Source organism: Nerophis lumbriciformis, linkage group LG19 (assembly GCF_033978685.3).
Source record: "Nerophis lumbriciformis linkage group LG19, RoL_Nlum_v2.1, whole genome shotgun sequence".
In the NCBI taxonomy this organism is placed as follows: domain Eukaryota; kingdom Metazoa; phylum Chordata; class Actinopteri; order Syngnathiformes; family Syngnathidae; genus Nerophis; species Nerophis lumbriciformis.
In genome coordinates, this window is record NC_084566.2 from 21,946,906 (window position 1) to 21,971,730 (window position 24,825).

Sequence of the window (24,825 nt, forward strand, 5' to 3'; positions counted from 1 at the left end):
TCTCCTTAGAAGCTGGCGTTATTAAGCAGCAAAGGCCCTTACTGGGCCCCCCCCCTCCCCCCCTTTTTTTTCAATCCCTGTGTGGGAGTGAGTGACAAGCTCATAATGTTGGAGGAGGGGAAGGTGCATTCCTGTGCCTTCAAGTGCTCACCTGTGTGAAATATCCAATGAGAAATCATGCAAATCAACAACTGATATGACCTTGACTGTTTTAAATAACTGCATGCCACATGTGTCCATGGAAAAGTTAGCTTCTTGATCCTCTACTGCAGAGATATTCAAATAAACTGCTTTGACAGCCACATTTTCAGGAAGCTTCTCCCTTAGTGAGGTGTGATACCACTATTTTCCTTTACTATTCGATAATGAGTAAAATTCAGGCAGGTATCGCCAATACCGATGAGATACTTACTACTCTGCACTAAATGCATTATCTTATTTATATTCAACTCGCTGTGTGTAGTGTCACTAAATAGCCTACAAGAAATGGATACATACGCTTGTTGTTTTATCGAATTGAGTGACTCATTTTGATTGTCAAAAATTTTCTTAGATAAACAAAGTTTGCAATGGCTGTTTTATTGCAATTGCTATATAATGGGTGTCAAACTCATTTTAGCTCAAGGGCCGCATGAAGGAAAATCTATTCTCACGCGGGCTGGACTAGTAAAATCATGGCATAATAACTTAAAAATAAAGACAACTTCAGAGTCTTTTCTTTGTCTTACTTTGGCCAAAAATAGAACAAGTACATTCTGAAAATGTACATTCTACAACTAATCCTCTTGGCAAATCACTAGATGTACGTTGAAAACTCTGAGGAAAAAAAATGGTGCAGTTTCAAAAACAACACGAAGAACACAATGAACTTAGTCTCAGTGTTTTTACAAAGCCATTAAACTTTAAGCACTTCCTGTTTAGCATTCTAACGTTGGCAGTTTATTAAAAATGTTTGGGGCGTAGTTGGTAGAGTGGCCGTGGCAGCAATCGGAGGGTTGCTGGTTACTGGGGTTCAATCCCCACCTTCTACCATCCTCGTCACGTCCGTTGTGTCCTTGGGCAAGACACTTCACCCGTTGCTCCTAATGGCTGCTGGTTAGCGCCTTGCATGGCAGCTCCCGCCATCAGTGTGTGAATGTGTGTGTGAATGGGTGAATGTGGAAATACTGTCAGAGCGCTTTGAGTACCTTGAAGGTAGAAAAGCGCTATACAAGTATAACCCATTTATCATTATTTATTTGGAAAAGCAACCGATTGTTTCCACAAATCGCCGCATTGGTGAAATCCGCATACTGCCACAACACATTCATTTATCATCCTTCAAATATTACAATTATAATTAAACATGGTGTCAGTTATCAAAAGGACACCATAGCTTTGTGATGTGGCTTTTGTGAACAGAGCCTGCCGAGACTTAAGACTTAAGGTTCCCGGAACCCTATCAGGGGCAGGCTGTGCTTTCGAACGCTGATTGGTTGAACACAGTTGGGGGAGTTCCTAAAACTTTTTTTTTTAAACACACGATTGCGAAGTATCTGCGGGGACTTCCATCCATCCATCCATCCATTTTCTACCACTTGTCCTTTTTGGAAGAATGAAAGCTACTTTCAAATTGCAGCAACGTTTGTGTGGCGTCTTGGTGCTGAAAATCGCTGATCAGTGAAACTATCTTGCAGTGTTTTTAATCAGCTGGAGTCTTTAAAGTAAATTGCGTTTTATTATTTTTTCAAACTTCATTTTGATAAGCGAAGTTACGAGAAGTGGACGGATTCTTGTAAACATATTTATGCTGGAATATGAAGCAAGACTCGAAGCAACGACCTCAGGTGCTTACTACTCTGACTTTGTTGGGTTAATGTGAAAAAAACCCAGAGTAAGTACAGGAGTGTAACGAAGGTAAATTACATCAAATACTAACAGTAATGTTTAGCCTCAACCCGAGTGAACAGGGTGCTAATGCTAACAAGCTAACGCTAAAGCGAATGTGTTTATGTTGCCGGCGTGAGATAAATACTGATATTTAGTCTTTATATATTGTTATTTAAATGATTTACTGAGAGGACGACTTTTGGACATTGCGGACAAAAGCCTGATTTTTTTATAAACAATTCAATACACTTTATTTTTTAAATTACATCGTTTTATATAAGATTGCTTTGTATTTCATTTACTAACTTTTTAGTAAAATAACTCTGACCTAATGTTGTCTGTTTATTTACGTGCTATCAGTGTAGAAATATACCAAGCCACTCTTCCATACGTCATCAGCATGATTTGAATAAACTACCTGAACCTATAGTTCCAGGAACTAGAGCTTCTATTGTGTTCCTACCTCTTCAGCTGAGACTCACGGGTACAAGCGGACAAAATGAATTTTCTCCGTCGGGTGGCGGGCCTCTCCCTTGAGAAACGGTGAGAAGCTCTGTCATTCGGGGGGAGCTCAGAGTAAAGCCGCTGCTCCTCCACATCGAGAGTAGCCATGTGAGGTGGTTCAGGCATCTGATCCGAATGTCCCTGGCTCCCTGGGAAGGTGTTTTGGGCACGTCCGACTGGTAGGAGTTCACGGGGAAGACCCAGGACACAATGGGGAGACTATGTCTCCTGGCTGGCCTGGTAACACCTCAGGATCCCCTGGGAAGAGCTGGACGAAGTGGCTGTGGAGAGGGAAGTCTGGGCTTCTCTGCTTAGGCTGCTGCCCCCGCAACCCGACCTTGGATAAGCGGAAGAAGATGGATATATAGACGGATTGTGTTTCTGTTAATGATATGCATTATCTCAAATAACAAAAATATCATAAGTATCAATATTTTGATTTCGGTATCAACTTTATCGATATTTCAGTATCGATCCGCCCATCACTACCCTTCACTATTATTCCTATGTTGTCTCTTCCTGAGAACCAGCGTCCTATAAAGTCAGGGGTGTCCAAATATTTGGACTGGGGGGCCGCATTGGGCTAAAACAATTTGGCCAGGCTTTTGCAGCCTGGCCAAATATATATATATATATATATATATATATATATATATATATATATATATATATATAATCCCCTGAAGAGCAGAGAAACTTGTGAAACAGGCTTGTATACTGTATATATAATACAGGCCAACAGTTTGGACACACCTTCTCATTTCAATGTGTTTTCTTTATTTTTATGATTATTTACATTTTAGATTGTCACTGAAGGCATCAAAATTAGGACCACTGTGAAGTGAAAGCCATTTCAGGTGACTACCTCTTGAAGATCATCGAGAGAATGCCAAGAGTGTGCAAAGCAGTAATCAGAGCAAAGGGTGGCTATTTTGAAGAAACTACAATATAAAACGTGTTTTCAGTGATTTCACCTTTTTTTGTTAAGAACATAACTCCACATGTGTTCGTTTATAGTTTTGATGCCTTCAGTGACAATCTACAATTTAAATACCATAGTCATGAAAATAAAGAAAACGCTTTGAATGAGAAGGTATGTCCAAACTTTTGGCCTGTATATATATATATATATATATATATATATATATATATATATATATATATATATATATATATATATATATATATATATATATATATATATAGTTACTGTGCATTCATGTACCGTTCATCATTTACGTAATGCAGTGTAAAAACAACAATCTTAGATTTTACGGGAAAAAATGAAAGCGCAGTTGCCACAATTTTACAGTAAACATAAGGATGGTACCGTTTTTCAATTTACAGTCATTCGGTGTAAAAATCACGGTACATTTTACGTTGAAATTCTGACGTCAAAATTATGTTTCTAATTGTAAAATCTGCTGTTTTTTTTTTTTTCCACGGTAGTAATTTTAGAAATATGCTGCAAAATGTTAGTCTCTCCCAGTTTCAACTGAACTCGCAGGCTGGTTCGGTGTCATTCCCGGGCCGGAATTGGGCCCGTTGAATAGCCCTCCTCTACTGCAACTTGTTCCATAAACGTAGATTTATGAGGGGGTGACAAGTATTGCAGTCAAGACCACATGAACCAAAACCAAGGCAATTTGAGAGGGAGTCAAAGACAAGGCAAATCCGGTTAAACATACCATAATATTATGTTTATTTTCAACAAAGTTAGTAGGTCTCAATAGTGTGTTGGAATTGTGTAGTCCAGAATCTAGCTTTGAAGTACTAACATTGTGGGAACAAGTTGTTTTGTGTGTCTGTAGCTTAAGCGCTAATGTGCGATTATTGCCCACCCTTGTCTCTAACAGTGTGTCTCCAAGAAGCGCCATGGTGAACTTGATCCACTTTTTACCTCTACCTGCTAACTCTGAAGTCATACAGTCATGCAGTTGTCAAAGTCAATCACACAGGAGACATAAATGAAACAAAATGGGAGTCCATAAGTGTGTGCAGATTTGAAAGCTACAGAGATACAATTTGTCACTCATCTGTGGTTGTGTTTTCTAATTTGGACAAAATGTGCATGACAAGTAGCGAATGTGTTTTTATGCGATCACCTTTTTCATAACATGTTATTCCAACAAATAACAGGAGTTAGAACAGAGGTGTCAAAGTCGTTTTCACTGATCGCAGTTATGTTTGACCCCAGAGGGTCGCTTCTAACAGTGAACACTATTATAACACAATTTGTTTATGCATTTTATTAGTAGATTAAAACTAAAATGAAAAAAATATATATGGTAAGTTGCAATAGTTTCATCTCAACATTTTGTGTATATTACTGTAAATGGAAAAAGAGCACTGCTGTTTTTATGGTGAAAAAAATAATTTTACTGTAAAATTTACATTACTTTTTTTTACTGTAAATCAAAAAAATGTTACAGTAATATTTTGGCACCTGAGCTGCCAGTTTGTTTGTTTTTCTTTAACTGCAAATCAACAACTGTAGATTTTTCGGTGTATTACTGTAAATGCCAAAACGGCACCACAGTTTATTACAGTAAAAAAAATACTGTTTTTTAGAGAAAAATGCTGTAAAAACCACAGTGAATTTCACAATTTTACCATGAAATCTATTGCTACTTTTACATTGCACAATTTTTTTGATGGATAACTTGCTTTAAAATCATTATTGTTAGTATTTATTTCTATTTGAAAAATGGTTTGAATGTTTGATGATATATTTGTGCATAATTAGACAATATTTAAGTCAACATCATTTGTGATTACATGGAGTACATATATATTTTTTCTCCCAAAATAGAAAGAAAGAATACATTATAACATAATACATAATAATGGGGGAGGGAGGTTTTTTGGGTTGATGCACTAATTGAAATTGCATCTTGTGTTTTTTTATGTTGATTTAATAAAAAAAAGAAAGAAAGAAAGTATACATTCAGTAAGAAAGTTACAGTACTTAATTGATGCATATTATTTCCAGGCTTTCGAGGGCCAAATTAAATCTGGCCCCCGGGCCTTGAGTTTGACACCCGTGAGTTAGAAACATTCTGGTCACAAAAGGTGTGCCATTTGTGCCATTTGTTTACAACTGAAGGGAATGCTAACTTGGGTGATTCCGACTATTTTGGACTGGTAGTAGTCGATCCACAGCGACCTTCCACAATACCTCGATGCTAACGAAGAGAAATCACCCTTCAACGACTGTCGTTGGCTTTGACAGTAGGATTGTTTGGTTAAATCAAAACAGTTGTTTTTTTCACTATGATAGGACAAAACCATCCTTGCCCAGGCACACCCTCCTGGTTTTGGAGTATAAATATTTGGGGTTTTGGCACCAGCCGCTTGACTAGATCTGACCAATCTAAGTCTAAAACAAGATCTGACCAATCTAAGTATAAGACTAGATCTGACCAATCTAAGTCTAAGACTAGATCTGACCAATCTAAGTCTAAGACTAGATCTGACCAATGTAAGTCTAAGACTAGATCTGACCAATCTAAGTCTAAGACTAGATCTGACCAATCTAAGTCTATGAGCATGAACTGATGAAGCCTACTCGGATTAGAGGCGAAACGTCTTCGAAAACAAACCAAACAGTCCAGTGGCCATCGATTGAATGCCCTGAGATGACAGTGACCTGGATGAATGAGAACATTCATAGACACTGGTGAAAAGGAAATGTTAATTTTTTTGAAAATATTAGTATTAATGTTCATTAATTTCTGCTTAGGAGTTCTATTTTACGACAGTCTGAGCTTGTAAATGCAACATGACTATACTACTATAGTACTGATAATAAAGTCAAGATGTTGGTAGACAACAGCAATTCCTGGGAGTCTTCCGCTGAATTGAGAAGAGTCTGAGAATGTGGCTGAGAAGCAAGTGTTTCCCAGAATGCCTTGGTCGTTTAATGATAATTTTTTTAACTGGGTTATCGTACATCCTTTTAATGCATTTTCTACAAAACAGGTTTAAATAGATAAAGTGGAGGTGTTTTTAGTCGTGTACCATTTTGGTGGTAATGTGACACTCTTAGTAAAAATGGTTAGTGCAATGCATCCTATTAATACAACTGTCAGTCTGCTGTGTATGGAATGGTGAGGCTTTTGGTGAGATGTACAGACTGGCAGAAACTGTTTGATTTTTAATGGGCCGGGAGTTTGACACATTACCTACAACAACGTAACATTAGCAACATTAACATAGCAATGTGAGCTACAATGCTAATGATAGTGTCACATTTTAACAGTAACATTATGTAAGTTTGGCCTGTTAGCTGCAGAAAGGCAAAATTACCAAAAAACTTACAGCTGTCCGGACTGCCAGCTTTTATTTTAGGATGTGTAGCGAAGCATGTTGTTTTACAAAGCTTTCCTCCGCAGAACGGTGGGAGCAATCACATCCGGGACGGTGCCATGTCTGTAAGAAGGGCAAAGTGTCTCCTTCTTGGGGTTATTTACAAAACTTGAAGGTTCAAAAAAGCGACCTTTTAAGAGGCTCTTCTCTCAAAAGTTTTTTTTTTTAAAAGGAAAAGCAAAATCATGTCAGCATTGGGAAGTCAAGCTACATCCATGCCGACCTCGGTTTGACAAATGTTCACTGCAACACTGTCATGGAAACAGGAGTTCAGAACCCTTACAGAAGGTAACCTGATGCCCAACACCGCATAAAAAGGACAAGACGAGTCGGTAGGTTGCCTTATACATATTATAAGGCAAGTGAATCACTAATGTGCATATACTGCACAGCTGTTTGGCCCGTCATTGTCATAAACTACAAATGGGCAATTGAACTCCTGAAGCCCTAATTGTGGCAGTCGAGCGCAGCCCAGGCGTGTCTGGAGCGCTTCCAAGTTTGCATACAACCTGCCTGTGTTTCCGCGCCAGAATTCAAGGTGTGGCCGCACACAAAAGATGTCAGGTGCAGGTTACTGAAAGGTGTTTACGCAGGAGGACATGAGGGGGTTGAATAAAGCTGGTGAATTCATGTACAAAACCCAAAACCAGTGAAGTTGGCACGTTGTGTAAATCGCAAATAAAAACAGAATACAATGATTTGCAAATCCTGTTCAACTTATATTCAATTGAATAGACTGCAAAGACAAGATATTTAATGTTCGAACTGAGAAACTAAAACTAAACTTTTTTTTGCAAATAATCATTAACTTAGAATTTAATGGCAGCAATACATTGCAAAAAAGTTGGCACAGGTGCATTTTTACCACTGTGTACATGGCCTTTCCTTTTAACAACACTCAGTAAATGTTTGGGAGCTGAGAAGACCAATTTTTTAAGCTTTTCAGGTGGAATTATTTCCCATTTTTGCCTGATGTACAGCTTAAGTTGTTCAGCAGTCCGGGGTCTCCGTTGTGGTACTTTAGGCTTCATAATGTGCCACACATTTTCAATGGGAGACAGGTCTGGACTACAGGCAGGCCAGTCTAGTACCCACACTATTTTACTATGAAGCCAAGCTGTTGCAACAAGTGGCTTGGCATTGTCTTGCTGAAATAAGCAGGGGCGTCCATGATAACGTTGCTTGGATGGCAACATATGTTGCTCCAAAACCTGTATGTACATTTCAGCATTAATGGTGCCTTCACAGATGTGTAAGTTACCCATGCCTTGGGCACGAATACACCCCCATACCATCACAGATGCTAGCTTTAGAACTTTGCGCCTATGGCAATCCGGATGGGTCTTTTCCTCTTTGGTCCGGAGGACACAACGTCCACAGGTTCCAAAAACAATTTGAAATGATTGTGTTATACCCAATCATGTCACCCACCTGTTCCCTATTAGCCTGTTCACCTGTGGGATGTTCCAAATGAGTGTTTGATGAGCATTCCTCAACTCTCTCAGTCTTTTTTGCCACTTGTGCCAGCTTTTTTGAAACATGTTCCAGGCATCAAATTCCAAATGAGCTAATATTTGCAAAAAATAACAAAGTTTTCCAGTTCGAACGTTAAGTACTTTGCAGTCTATTCAATTGAATATAGGTTGAAAAGGATTTGCAAATCATTGTATTTTGTTTGTATTTACGATTTACACAAAGTGCCAACATCACTGGTTTTGGGTTTTGTACATCATTAGTTAGTTCTCATTAGTTCCTCATAGTCTGTTTATTATGAAAGTAAATGAATAAAAAAGTAAATACGTGTTGCATTATTCATGCCTCAGAAGTTGCACGCATCATTCCGTTAATCCCCAAAATCGTATGTATTGAAAAGCAGTGGCAGAGGCTAAATATTTTTCATGAGCGGGCCTGCCAAAGTGTTCAGGTTACTCGCCAAGGATGATTGATAGCTGGCCAGTGGGTCTCAATGGCTCTCAGTGTGTGACAGCTTTGCAAAGTGATTACCAGCTTTTTGCTCTCTTGTGAAATTGACCTACAGTCGTATTTGCTGACAACATTTTAGCTCGTCTTTCCTCGCCGGGAATTGAATGTGAACCCGCCTCGTTCTCACTTGCTCACAGCGACAGGAGTGGACTGATATTTAACCTTCGCCGCCAATCTTTAACCAACATCAACAACAACAAAAAAATCCACCTCAACTCTCTGCAGCCTGTGATGTCTTTGGGAATGGCGACAAGGAGTTACAGGTGTTTGACATACAACTAGAGCGCAGCGAAGTGCAGGAAAAAGTCAGGCCCACGATGGTTCGAGTGGAGGTCCTGTCTGTGATACTGTAGTATAACAAATATTGAGGTGTACCTAATAGAGTGACCAATGACTCCCACATATATTAACTTTTGTTTTGATTTAACACACACATTTTGTCTAATAATTTAATTGTACATTACATTAATTGGGCTTCACTAAGAAAGCTGTCAGGCTTGCCCCTGACAGTTTGGTTGTGTTTTAGTTTTTCCTCTGTGTGTGTGTAGTATTTCCTGTCAGGGCTCTTGTTTTGGTTCTGTTTCCTGTTTGTCTCCCTGAGTGCTGTGGCTGATTGGCACCTGGCCACACCTGGTGTCAATCAGCCAGCTGCTATTTATACCTGCCCTACCCTCCAGTCACTGCTGGATTATTGTCATTGTCATTGTTGTTGTCACTACTACCTGTCATAATAATTGTTGTTGTAGCTCTGTCTACTTTTGTTCACTCTGCTCATGTCATAGTTCCTTCGTGTCACAGTAAGTGTTTTTGTTTCTTGTCCACAGTTAGCATTTTTGCTATTTTAGTTCATAGCCAAGTTTGTTCTCCGCCTTGTGCGCGCCTTTTGTTGTTACCCTTTTGTTTGTTTTTTTGCCATAGTGTTTAATTAAATCATGTTTTCTCGCTCAATGCCTGCCGTCATCTCTGCATCTTGGGGTTCGTCACCAACAAACTCTGACAAAAGCGTTTGTAACATGGCAGCAACATATTTATATATAGTTCAAACAAGAGTAATTATTATTTCCATCAAATTCCCACACATATACATCAGGGCTTTGAATCTTTGGGCATCACACGATTCGATTTGATTCGATTCTTGGGGGTAACAATTTGATTTGGAATCGATTCTCGATTCAAAGCAATTCTCGATTCAAAATCAATACTTTTTTAATAACATTTTGCGCCAGTTCTACGATTAAATTTCTCCTTTTTTATGGAGAAATTTGGAGAAAACTAATTTTGTTTAATAAAATTCGACTCAAAACATTTAATAAAGTCAAATACAAATAAAGCAACAAAAGAAGTATCCCATACTTCTCTTTTCTAAAGAAAATCTGTATAGCAGATATGGGTATCAACATCAACAATATAACTTACATGAGTGGCTAGATGAGACAGATCAATAAAAAAACAAAAAACTTTTTAAAACCAATTAAGAATCGAAAAATGATGACAAAAATTCGAAAATGTTATTTTTTTGGACACCCCTAATATACACGTATATATCAAAATAATATTTATTGGCCAAGTATATAATGTACAAAAAATTTGACTTGGTACAGTGCTCATTTTAAAAAGGCCCAGAGATGATGCAACGAACCTACACTTCAGAGGCACTATATATTCAGACAGCTACAAAACAAAAACACAACGAAAAACTATTTGCAATAACTAATACATGCTGTGCACATATGTTTGCACCATGCATTGACAGACAAAACCAAACAGCTACACCATTTCAACACCCACATACACCACGGTGGCCTCTACTGTGCTCCAGGCCATTGCCTGATATGGTCGGGGGGCAGCACGGCCAGAGGCAGGAACAGACACAACAAAGCAATCAAGACAGCTGACTCCATCCAAGGCTGCCCACCAGCTCTCAGCCAATGTCTAGTCCGCGCGGATGAGAGAGAATCCATCCAAGGAGACAGGCGTGTCCTATACATGCTCACTCAACCAGGGCTCCGCAAAGCTTATCCGTTCCGACGGCCAACGCTTATAGCTCCGCAGACCTATCTACTCCTCCACATCTACTCCAGTCTCTCCACACGGACTCCGGTGTGGCCGAGAGCCAGCAGCCAGTCTCTGGCGTAAGCATGACCATGGCACCCCCCCAAGGCAAATCCAAAAGTTCCTGAAAAAGCACCCCTTGTTGCGTAACCCCGAAGGGCGGATCCAAAAGGCAAAAAACACACGAAAACGAGGGAAACATCACAAACATAAAGGGGAAAACACAATATATATATATATTGTGTTTACACATACATATATATATATATATATATATATATATATATATATATATGTATATATATATATATATATATATATATATATATATATATATATATATATATATATATATATATATATCCAAAAGGCAAAAAAACTAACAAAAACAAGAGGGAGACATCACAAACATGAAGTGGAAAACACAATATATATATATATATATATATATATATATATATATATATATATATATATATATATATATATATATATATATATATATACATATATAATATATATATACATATACAGTATATAATATATATATGTATATATATACATACATACATACAATATATATATATATATATATATATATATATATATATACATATGTATATATATATATATATATATATATATATATATATATATATATATACATATGTATATATATATATATATATATATATATATATATATATATATATATATATATATATATATATATATATATATATATATATATATATATATAACTTTTTGGTGGCGCGTTGATTTCACAGAGCACACCAAAAGGTTCACTGTGTCCTTAAAAAACAACAACTACTGTTAATTATGGCAAACTTCATGAGAGCCAATAACTAATTTGGGACAAATGATGATCCAGAACCTTATATTATTGATCCATAATATAAAGAGGATGAGCTACAAGTTTTAGAAGCTGAGTGGGAGGCAGATCCAGCTCTAGTAAAACACTAAGCATCATGTATCAGTACTGCTAAGTGCTGAGAAAAAAAAATACAAACCATACTAAGATAATAAAACAATCACTTACTGCACAATGTCTAGATGATGAATTATCACAATTGTCACTCCTCAGGTGACAAATGCTGGGATCAATGGAGCAACTTGTCACGTCTACCTAGCAATGTCTTCGGGTCTAAATTGAATTTCAAAGTTGACCATTACAAGTGAGAAGCATGATTTATGATCCAGAATTAACTTTGACGAATTTAGAGGCGATGCAGCAGCAGCAGCTCAGTATATCAACAGTTTCAGTAGTTATGTTACCTCTGTGATCACGGCGCCGTGTTTCTAAAAGTAGTTCCTCCGTGTAAGCTCTAACAATAACAATGTCGCTAATACTTGGTTGATATGCAGGTCACGGCATAAAAATTGAGTATTCTCTGTGTTTTAAAAAAAAAAGTTTTTAGAGGGCTTTATAGTCGGAATAGATTAATCCCATTTACTACATTGTTAGCCACCTCTTGCTTGCAATTTTTTGCTGCAATAAGGAATGCATGAGACAGACGTGTGTTCTTGTCTCACATAGGATTTGTGAAAGATAGGCAACATTTTTTAAAAGTGCACTTCCCCTTTAAATATGCACACCTGTTGGCATGTTATATTTTGACTCCCTTCACACATATAAATGTGTCTACAGATTTTTTACTAGTTATATAATTAAGCATAAAGAATATATGGACATAGTCAAACTATTATTAAATAAACTGTATGTAATATATAACAAATAATCATATTAAATATAATTATAATACATTGAACATAATATGGCACAGGGGTTAGTATGTGTGCCTATGTGTGATCCTGGGCTCAGGATCTTTTTGTGTGGAGTTTGCATGTTCTCCCCGTGACTGCGTGGGTTCCCTTCGGGTACTCCGGCTTCCTCCCACCTCCAAAGACATGCACCTGGGGATAGGTTGATTGACAACACTAAATTGGCCCTAGTGTGTGAATGTGGGTTTGAAGTACCACCAGCGATGTCTCCGCAAGATCCTCAGGATCAGCTGGGAAGATAGGCGTACCAACATTAGTGTTCTGAAGGAAGCTAACATGCCCAGTATCACTACAACTGTCAGTCGGCACCAGCTGCGATGGACAGGCCATGTAATTCGCATGCCAGACAGTCGCCTTCCAAAACAGATGTTGTACGGACAACTGACGGAAGGACAACGCACCCAAGGGGGGCAGAAGAAGCGGTATAAAGATAACCTCAAAATCCATCTGAGGAAATGCTGCTTCAACCTCAACACCTGGGAGGAGACTGCCCACCAGAGGGTTTTGTGGAGAAGGATGGTCCATGAAGGCACAGCACGGTTAGAAAAGGACCTCCACCGTGCCGCGGAAACCAAGAGGCAACAAAGAAAGGAGAGATCCACTACCAAAACAGCTCCTCAGACCACCACCACAACCACCACTACTACCACGACAATCACGCACATATGCCCCCACTGCAATAGAGTCTGTGGATCACGGATTGGCCTCCACAACCACCTGAGGACCCACAGATGACTAGACTCACCAACAGGAGGACTATCATACTCGCGTCGAGTGATCGCCAATGAATGAATGAATGAATGTTGTCTATCTGTGTTGGCCCTGTGATGAGGGGGTGACTTGTCCAGGGTGTACCCCGCCTTCCGCCAGAATGTAGCTGGGATAGGCTCCAGCACCCCCGCAACCTCGAAAGGGATAAGCGGTAGAAAATGGATGGATGGAGATTTATTTGCATTATTATTTATTTTGTTGTTTTTTTAACTTGTCCGAAAATATACGACTACCATGTTGTAATATTTAGAAAATAAATAAATAAATAAACATGCCATTCAATTTATATTAGTGCTTATTTAAAAACTCTGTTTTGCTGTATTAGTAGGTGACGATGTGATCTGTGGAATAACTAAAAAGTGACATAATAATCTGTGGATGTTGCTCAGATATACTGCAGCTCTCTCTCTCTCTCTCCCTCGCCCTCTCTCTCTCTCTCTCTCTGCAGCTGGGAGGAGCGCGCCCCGCGCCTCGTCTCCTCTTAGTATAAGAAGCGTGGAGCGTCCAAGTTGGGACTCTGCGCAGCTACTCAGGAGCAACGAAATGATCTGCCCTGGAGCCGCAGCAAAATGCTGGATGGACACCTACTCCTGGGATGGTTATCGTTCACACTCCTAGTCTATGTCATCCACTTGCCGCCACCCAGCGCAGCCTACTTCGGGTAAGTCCACCCCCCCTGCTAGATGCATGCTGCTCTTAATTGACTTAATTGGAGTTAGGTGTGTGGATTAAGTGTTGTGGCCTAACTTGTTTTTGCAGGTTTTTAGCAATACTGTTGCTTTTAGTTTTGTTTGAGTGCATGGCAGAAAGTTATTTTAACTCCCAGAAAAAATAGCATATGATCATATCCTGAGTGCAGAAAGGTGAGTGTACATACATGGCCCACAAGCAACAGCTGGTAACAATAAAGCCATCTGACTGACTGGACTGGACTGGTGGCCCAAACGTCTGCTGCTGCTGGGCTTGCATTAAAAAAAGAGAAAGAGAGAGAACTCCCCCACCCAATTCAGCATAAACATCACACACCTCAGGCAGCAGAAACTATTATTTTCTTTTGTTTCCATCTCAAACTCTCGCGCGCACAAATGTAAAAATAACACCGGGAACACGTGCATTAATGTGGAAATTGTCAATGTTTGATCGGACGGAGGGGCAAAGGTGCGCGCCCGAGCAAGTGGAAAAGAGAAAGAGGTGTGACCCCCCGTGACCTTAAATCTAACACTGAAAAAGTACATGATTGTGTACTGTTACTACATCACTCAGACTTGAATTGTGGAAAAGGTACAATTATTAAAGAACGTGTGCTATTTCTCACCAGAAATCACCTAAATCCCTCCTTAAAGTAACAGCTAAACCCTCACACGTGTCAAAAAATACAAAATACAAATACCATTTTAACACTGGTTGTACGTGGGCTTCATCTTGTGCTACTCAGGAACACCAGAGATTACATTTTCTCAAAAAAATGAAATATAACAGACATTAACATATGCAATAACGGGACATATACACCATAATATAAGTTATTAACTATACGTTAGGTCAGGAAAAAACACAGAGGCTATTTCATCCCTACAAGCCTGTTTCGCAGGTTTCCCTGCTCTGCAGGGGATTTTATAATATAATCCCTTGAAGAGCAGGGAAACCTGCGAAACAGGCTTGTAGGGATGAAATAGCCTCTGTGTTTTTTTTCCTGACCTAACGTATATTCCGCTCTACCCCGGTATTGAGCACTCTATAATGGATAAACCACAGAAACCTCGACTATAAGTTATTAACTATATATTTATTACCTTAAGACTGGTGTTTAGGTAATTTAATAATTATTGGAAGCTAAACTGAGATAGTACTTGCAAATGAAGATATATAGTGCACCTCAGAAAATACCTGGCTCTCAAAGTACCACCATAATGACCAACAGTAAGATACAGGAGCTTAGTAGGTCTAAGTATTTGTTAAAAACAAGACATAGATTTTATTTAACAAGTATATTTATGTTTTGGCCACTGTAGCACTACACAAAGTTTGAATAGTTGCACTGTGTTTGAATATAGGAAAATAAAACACTGTACTTTCATCAAGTGATTCTTTGGCGTACCACTAGATGGAGCCCAGCCACAAGCCACCATAATGACCAACAGTAAAATATAGGAGCTTAGTAGGCCTAAGTATTCGTTAAAAACAAGACATAAGTTTTATTTGATAAGTATATTTAATATTTTTGGCCACTGTAACACTACACACAGTTTGGATAGTTACATTGTGTTTGAATATAGGAAAATAAAACACTGTAATTTCATCAAGCGATTCTTTGGCGTACCACTAGATGGAGCCCAGCCACAAGCCACCATAATGACCAACAGTAAAATATAGGAGCTTAGTAGGCCTAAGTATTCGTTAAAAACAAGACATAGGTTTTATTTGATAAGTTTATTTAATATTTTTGGCCACTGTAACACTACACACAGTTTGAATAGTTACATTGTGTTTGAATATAGGAAAATAAAACACTGTACTTTCATCAAGTGATTCTTTGGCGTACCACTAGATGGAGCCCTGCCACAGTTTGAGAACAACTGATCTAGAAGATGGAGACCTCAGTAATGTATCCCCTGTAGAGCATCCAGCAAAGTGTTTGGGTCAAAACAGTTACAGGTAGTTATTCAATGATGGGGTTTCCAAGCTGAGGTTCAGGGCCCAAAAAGGGTCACCAACTGTAAGAATAGAGTTTTCTTTGTCTTGACTGTCAATTTGGCAAATGTTGTTGCATTAACTTGTCTATAAAGTTATTTATCACTTATTTATAAGTATACATTAATGATAAGAGTGGTTGGTATTTTTGTCAGTTTGCATCCTGGATTTCTATTTCTAGTGACTTGCTTTATTGTGCCAACTTTCAAATTGGGCTGTGCAATCATTTATTGATTGTGAGGTAGGGAAAGCGGGAATGATAATTGATTAGTTGAATTTTCGATTAATCGTGTTAAGTGCTTGTTAAGAGCTAAAGAAGGGCAACGGTTTTGTAGTCAGCTATAGAATGTGAAGCTACATCCGCGTCTGGCACATTTGCATCACAACAGAAGTTCAGAATACTCAGAAATCAAGAAAAATGTCTTTAAGATTGATGCACTAACATGCCTGTTGTTTTCTTAAGCATGACATTTCGAAATATACATCCGTTTTACGGCAATATGTGATGTATGTTTGTCAGTTTGCATCCTGGATTGCACACAATATCATGTCTTCTGGCAGCCAACTTTGGAAATCGGCCAGCTTAATACTTCTTGGAAATTATGGGGGGAAAATGTCTGCATAATTATCAATTGATTTATCAATTAATTGTCGATTAATCGCAACTTGCAGCAAAAGCGTCATTACCAACCGAGCTCGGTATAGCTCGGTATAGCCAGCAACTTGAGGGTTCCAGGTTCGATCCCCGCTTCCGCCTTCTTAGTCACTGCCGTTGTGTCCTTGGGCAAGACACTTTACCCACCTGCTCCCAGTGCCACCCACACTGGCTTAAATGTAACTTAGATATTGGGTTTCACTATGTAAAAGTACTTTGAGTCACTATCAATCAATCAATCAATCAATCAATGTTTATTTATATAGCCCTAAATCACAAGTGTCTCAAAGGGCTGCACAAGCCACAACGACATTCTCGGTACAGAGCCCACTAGAGAAAAGCGCTATATAAATATAATTCACTTCACACTTCACTTCACTTTCCGCAACCAGCGATTACTTTGTCAGCTGTTGGATATTAAGCTACATTTATGCTTTGGCACAACATTTGCAATGAAAAAAAGACTTCAGAGTATTCAGAAATCGAGGGAATTTGGTCAATATTGATTTATCAACATTAGGGCGGCATGGATTAATCAATTATTCAATTAGAAAAAAAAGCTTTGATTTATATTTTGTTGCTTCGATTAATCGTTTAATGGAAAAAAACCCAATAAGAAATGACCAAATCTTGACCACATGGAGTACCTGGAACCTTAAATACGCAGAAATAGTTTCCCCACGGCTGGTACTGTGATCTCTGTGGCAGTGGACAGCATAGAGTTTTAAGACATGTGCACATGTTGAAAGTGCTGTTGATGATGTGAATTTATTAGAATTAAAAAAGAAACAAAGTTATGGCTAGCAGAACAATTGTTGTTTATTTGAACTATTTCCCCTAAAATACACGTCAAGGCTATCAAGTGTTTTTTTTTTAATCCGATTACACAAATAATCGAACAAACTGATCGATAGATTACTCAATTACTAAATTAATCGATAGATGCAGCTCTAACCAACATGTCCGTTGTCCTTTGTCGTTACCTTTAAAAGTATATGTCAGCGTCATGGTGATATGTTGTGGCTTATGCAGCCCTTTGAGACACTTGTGATTAAGGGCTATATAAATAAACTTTGATTGATTGATTGAAGTTTTCATCTGTTTGCGTCCTGGTTGACCCTCGAGTGAGTTGCTTTATTGAGAATTTCATGTCTTCTTGGGGACGTTTGTGAATAGTAGAGAATGGGAATAATCATTGATTAATTGATGAATTAACTCTCGATTAATTTGCATCTTGAAGCAATTGGGGCACTTTTGATATTGTCAGTTTCCGGTGTGAAGAAAGACAGCATGACGTCATCTATGGGGAGTTGGGGTACATCTACGCCAGAGGTGTCAAAGTTGTTTTCACTGAGGGCCACGTCGCAGTTATGTTTGGCCCCATAGGGCCGCTTTTAACAGCAAATACTATTATTACACAATTTTTCTATGTATTTTATTAGTAGATTTTTTCAAAACTAAAATGTAAAAAAAATATGGTATGTTTTTTTTACTGTAAATGAAAAAAACTGCAATTTTACAGTAAAATTTTGGCACCTGAGCTGCCAGTTGGTTTCTTAGTTGTTTTTTTTACCGCAAATCAACAACTGTGGATTTTTTGGTGTCCATCCATCCATCTTCTTCCGCTTATCCGAGGTCGGGTCGCGGGGGCAGCTTACAGTAAAATAAGTACTGTTTTTTTCATTTAGAAAATAATGCTGTAAAAACCACAGTAAATTTCACAATTTTACCATGAAATCTATTGCTACTTTTACATTGCACAATTTGATGGATAACTTGCTTTGAAAACATTATTATTAGTATTTATTTCTATTAAAAAAATGGTTTGAATGTTTGATAATATATTTTTTGCATAATTACACAATATTTAACATAATTTGCGATGACATGGAGTACATGTATTTTTTTTCTCCCAAAATAGAAATACATAATACATTTAGTAAAAAAAGTTACAGTACTTTATTGATACATATTACTTCCAGGCTTTGGATGGCCAAACAAAATGACGTGGCGGGCCACATCTTGCCCCCGGGCCTTGAGTTTGACACTCCTGATCCACGCTATGACACAACTATCGCATTGAAACAGGAGTTCAGAACATTCATACATCAGGGAAAAACATTGCATGGAATTGCTCTATTACGCTACGTCACTGTCTCAGAGGACAAATATGAACCCAGATTCCTGAAGCTTGGCTGGCAAGCTAGTTGGCACCTGCCTCACCACTGCTAATGCTAATGTATATTTACTTTCTCTCTCAGCGTTTGTTTTCAGAGTAGCTGTATCTGCACCACGTGGCGTTACAGCACTCCAGATTTACGGGTCGCGGCCCCGGGTGAGAGGAGAATATGAATGAGTTTTTCTTTTTTTTCCTGAGGGGGGGTGAATGATTGAGCCGGGCAGCCGAGGAACATGACGTTCACTAAAAGGTGACTCAGACTGAAAGAAACTCCACACTGGTGTCACTCCGGCTCAGACCTGCTGGAAAGTGGCAGCACAAACAACACAAACAAACCTGCCAGGATAAAGATACACACCAGGGCCCTGCCGGGGGCCTCCTGGGTATTGATTTACTCAAAATAAGAGGGTCGACGTTGCATACCCAATTTCCAGAGTGCGGTGGAGCGTAAGTGAAACATAAACACAATCGTCTCCCCGGCCCACGGTCTGCACGGCCGAGGGCGGGGTGGGATTCCTGGCGTAGCCGGGCGCCCGCTTAAATTGTCATCCTTCGCCACAAGAATGCAAGCCCTGCTTTTCCTTCCCTCCCGCCTGTTGTGGCAGGTGCTGCATCTTCGCGTTATCATTTCGCGTCAAGGATTGGGCCCAAAAGACGTCTGCTGCTGGCTTAAATGAGAGGAAGGTGTCTCATTCTGTGGTCTTGTGTCTCATTCTGTGGTCTTGTAAACGCTTGCCAGATTGCGAGGAGGCAACGGTTTGTTTTTATTGAGTTCATGTGAGAAGCAGCTGGAATCTCCAATCATGGTGCGCCAGGAGCAAAAACAGAGCCGTCTACAACGCTACAATGGATCTGTCGATTGATACTGGACACTATATGTACAAAGTATTTATTTTGACATTACGTCTGTTGAGGCTCGGAGTGCTCATAACATATTAGTATTTTGTTTTGTGTCTACAGAGAGATGTTCTCATCTTTGTCATATTCAAATAATGCACTGGTTTAAGCTGACCACAGTAAGGGACAGTGAGTTAAAGCAACAATAGTTAACATCCTGTCTTCTAAATACTACCAAGAAAGAGCTGGGATACACTAGCTTGCAACAAGGAGAATATCATCATCTCTGTCAGTATAGGTGGACCAGCCTGGATACATGTGTTGTTAGCATTAGCATCACTGCTACTGTTGTTGTGTGTACAGTTTTGTTCGCGTCTGGCACATATACCGTATTTTTCGGAGTATAAGTCGCTCCGGAGTATAAGCCGCTCCGGAGTATAAGTCGCACCGGCCGAAAATGCATAATAAAGAAGGAAAAAAACATACATAAGTCGCATTTTTTGGGGAAATTTATTTGATAAAACCCAACACCAAGAATAGACATTTGAAATGCAATTTAAAATAAATAAAGAATAGTGAACAACAGGCTGAATAAGTGTACGGTATATGAGGCATAAATAACCAACTGAGAACGTGCCTGGTATGTTAACGTAACATATTATGGTAAGAGTCATTCAAATAACTATAACATATAGAACATGCTATGCGTTTACCAAACAATCTGTCACTCCTAATCGCTAAATCCCATGAAATCTTATACGTCTAGTCTCTTGCGTGAATGAGCTAAATAATATTATTTGATATTTTATGGTAATGTGTTAATAATTTCACACATAAGTCGCTCCTGAGTATAAGTCGCACCCCCGGCCAAACTATGAAAAAAACTGCGACTTATAGTTCGAAAAATACGGTACTTATTATATTTTCTTTTTTACAATTTCACTTTTATCCATGACTCCACTTGCCATCGATGCATTTCCACTGGCCAAAGCAGGTATACTAGGCACCATTTCTACTGCCTGTCAGTGAGGATACATTGTGTGTTCGGTTTTGTAAAAAGAAAAGAGCTGGGTAAGCGTTTAGCGTGTATAGTCATTAGCTTTACTTTTTTTGAGCTGGTTACATTTCCCCATTTTTTTTCATGACTGATCGCCTTCAATGCGTATCCACTGGGAAAACGGGTTGTCCAAGGTACCACATTGCTACCTGTCAGTACGTCAACACTGCGAGAGTATATAATCCCGCCCGCCAAAAATTTCTGTAGGCTTCTATAGGCTGGATGAAACCATTAAAACTAAGGTTCCTCTTGTATGCAGCACTCCCGCCACCCCAAAGGGGGCAACAGCGAGGCGTTTGTGTCACAATGAAACAGCAGTGGAGTGAGTAGAAGTCAAAGTTAAAGTTAAAGTACTACTGATAGTCACACACACACACTAGGTGTGGTGAAATTACCCTCTGCATTTGACCCATCCACTTGTTCCACCCCCTGGGAGGTGAGTGGAGCAGTGAGCAACAGCGGGGGCTGCGCTCGGGAATCATTTTGGTGATTTAACCCCCAATTCCAACCCTTGATGCGGAGTGCCAAGAAAACTACTCATTTAACCCTGAAAAACAATCTAAATAAATTGCGAAAATCTGACTTATGACAACATGTTCTGCCCCGAGCAAGTGCTGTACCTGTGTGTGTACCTTTTAAGCGACCGATAAGGTGTTCTAAACAAGCAGCAACAACGGTAGAAATCCACTCGTGTAAGCTTTATTACCAAGCTTCTTTTAAAGTAGATATTGTACACAAAGATATTTAGTTGGTTTTCTATTGGAATTGCTGACTTCGTTATGTCTTTTGTATTCGTGGTTGTGCTGTTTTTGTCTGAGAGTAACCCTGTCAATCAAAGCTCATTTGATATTTGTAGTGCTAACTTCGACCTGTAGAGGGCGATAACCCTTCACCTTAGGTTTAGTTGTGATGCGTTACAGATACATACATTGCGTCCAATGTTTGATTTGGATGTTGTTTAATTTCTGTATGCGTGAACATCTGTAGTTTATTGAGTGAATGCATCAACATGAAACCTATTTTATTTATGTAAAATACACACTGGATATTATTTATGTAAAATATACAATTGACGTAATACTTTCATAATGTTTATGTTGATATGTTTAGTCTTACAAACCTAAATGAAGGAGGAAGTGTAAAGAAAAAAAAACTGAGGAAGAAAAATAATTTAAAGAAAAAGGAACATCAATCCTCAACAAAACTTCTGGAGCTTCTTTTTCTTCATGCTGTTAACTATCTCTCTAGCTGCACACGCTGGAAACGAGTAGTGAGGGCAGAATAATGAATTCATTGACAGTATAGTGTGAAAGCCGATGTGTTTACTTTGTAATTAAGTAAACGCAGTCTCAAAGGAATATTACCTGCGAAGGTACTTTCTGACAAAACATCCACATTTCGATGTCCGGCCCCTGAGCCCTTGGGCTCCTGAAACTGCAGCCCTCTATATCATATACCGTATTTTTCGGAGTATAAGTCGCACCGGAGTATAAGTCGCACCTGCCGAAAATGCATAATAAAGAAGGAAAAAAACATTATGCAACTTTCACAAACTATGAAAAAAACTGCGACTTATAGTCCGAAAAATACGGTAGTTGAATAGCCCTGGTCTATGCAATTTATAAAATACCTTGTACTGTTAGTGGGGATGGTGCGTATGATTTACTAAGACTGTGTGTACAACTGAAAAGTGGTGCAGACCGCCTTATTTAAATTAGGATTTTGTGTGCATGCGGGACTTTTACCAAAGAGACACTCTTATTTACTGCACATTCATGTTATCATGCTCTTACCTGCGGCGTTTTGCTATGTTTTCAAACATAGAGGAGACATTTACTACTTTTTATGGGCATTTTAGAAGCAGTCCTGCAGTGCATCTACATTGAAACCAAGTTTTTTTTTTTAATCGCTTGAGGTGAGTGAGGCTGCACTTAAGTAGTCCGCTCAAGACACACAAAAATGCATATTTAAGGAAGTTTTTTCATATAAGAAATATTCAAACAATATATATTTTATGTGGAAAAAATGAATGTCATTAAAAAAAATACTAAAAGACACCAAAACACATTAATTTGTTTTAATCAGCTTTTAACCTCGCAGCTATACCATTTTAAAATCATGTTGTTAAATAGACGACATGTCTAATATTTCTTATTTCAGACCATCTAAATATGTTGACACACACACACGTAGGACGGAGGATTCTCATTTGTCCATCGTCTGTCTGTGCAGCGCGAGCACTGATCCTGCAGCCGTGTGTGGAACTGTCAGTTTGCACGCCCACTTGACACTTGCTAAATAAAACGCAAATTAGTGCTAGCAAAACGGTGATGAGTGTTGATAAATTACATTGCATGCACTAAATAATAATATTTGCATATAGTCCTCCCAGCATTGTGGGTATTTTGATGATCAGCACATATTTTGCATCTCCATGAAGACAGCGACACAAAATGGATGCACGCCTTATTCTGCTCACTTAAAATACTCAATCCACTTTGCACGTGTTTTAGTACACGCAAACCTTTAGTAAATCAGGCCCTTTGTGTACTGTTTGGTAAATACAAATGAGCTACTGTAGGTTAGCGTATAGCATGTATTGTCATTAGCTGAACTGTTTCATAACGACTGCTTCCCATTAATGTATTTCCACTGGAAAAAGCAGGTACTACAGGGTACTACTACATGTCAGTGAATCAATACTGTGAGGATACATTGCTACAAATGACAAACATAGCTTACCTTGTTGCTACAGCATGTATACTCCACAGTCTCCAAATGGTTGCACTTTGCCCTCGGTCTCCTTCTGGATAACATGTGCCTCCTCAGTGTGGCAAACAGCTGTATAGTGAAACAAACACAAGGGACACATTACCCCATACTTGCCAACCCTCACGGATTTTCCGGGAAACTCCCGAAATTCAGCGCCTCTCCCGAAAACCTCCCGGAACAAATTTTCTCCCGAAAATCTCCCGAAATTCAGGCGGACCTGAATGACATGTCGACAGCCTGTTTTCACGTCCGCTTTCCCACAATATAAACAGCGTGCCTGCCCAAACACGTTATAACTGTAGAATGATCGAGGGCGAGTTCTTGGTTTCTTATGTGGGTTTATTGTTAGGCAGTTTCATTAACGTCCTCCCAGTGCGGTAACAACACACAACAACAGCAGTCACCTTTTCGTCTACCGTAAAGCAGTTTGTCTGCCGTAAACAGCAATGTTGTGACACCCTTAAACAGGACAATACTGCCATCTAGTGTACATGCATATGTAACAATAACATCTACGGCTTTTAGAGAGTGCAGTGCACAACTGCGCACACAACAAGGAGACGAAGCAGAATGCATCATCAGAGAGGGTGTTCAGCATGGTTAGAAAAATATTGACAGAGAATAGAACAAGGATGGACAATTCAACCCTTAACTCAACAATGAGTAGATGAGTGTTATGTGTGTGTATATGTGGAAATAAATGAACACTGACATTCAAGTATTTCTCTTATTTATATATATATATATATATATATATATATTATATATATATATAATAAAATAAATATAAATAAATATATATAGCTAGAATTCACTGAAAGTCAAGTATTTCTTATATATATATATATATATATATATATATATATATATATATATATATATATGAAATACTTGACTTTCAGTGAATTCTAGCTATATATATTTATTTATATTTATTTTATTATATATATATATATATATATATATATATATATATATATATATATATATATATATATATATATATATATATATATATATATATATATGAAATACTTGACTTGGTGAATTCTAATCGGAGGTCTCAAGGTTGGCAAGTATGCATTACCCGCAGTTTGTTAGCATGTTTATTCTGACTGATGCGTTTAAGGCAGCTTGGTTTTCAGAGTCTCCCTCTTGACGCTAAAACGCTTCTTTACTACTAATTTAAACCATCACTTGTTTCTGCCTTTGTTTGCCCGTTGTCACGTCAAATGAGGCATTTTGCTAAAAATACCACGCTAACAAATGGGTAAGAAGATGTTT

General features: G+C 38.5%; 1 protein-coding gene and 1 long non-coding RNA gene across 2 annotated transcripts in view; one reads left to right on the forward strand and one right to left on the reverse strand.

Moving 5' to 3' along the window:
* Window positions 1–2,180: 2,180 nt before the first annotated feature.
* Window positions 2,181–24,825, reverse strand: part of LOC133618706 (uncharacterized) — a 144,732-nt gene continuing 122,087 nt past the window's right edge. The window contains exons 3-4 of the long non-coding RNA XR_009817329.1: window positions 23,512–23,610; window positions 2,181–2,710 (exon numbers count right to left, since the gene is read on the reverse strand). This is a non-coding gene — a long non-coding RNA (uncharacterized lncRNA). The remainder of the gene's footprint in view (window positions 2,711–23,511; window positions 23,611–24,825) is intronic.
* wnt9a (wingless-type MMTV integration site family, member 9A) overlaps window positions 13,881–24,825 on the forward strand; it is a 58,105-nt gene continuing 47,160 nt past the window's right edge. The window contains exon 1 of the mRNA XM_061979303.2: window positions 13,881–14,011. Coding sequence (XP_061835287.1) covers window positions 13,920–14,011 — 92 coding nt within the window. The 5' untranslated portion in view covers window positions 13,881–13,919. The remainder of the gene's footprint in view (window positions 14,012–24,825) is intronic.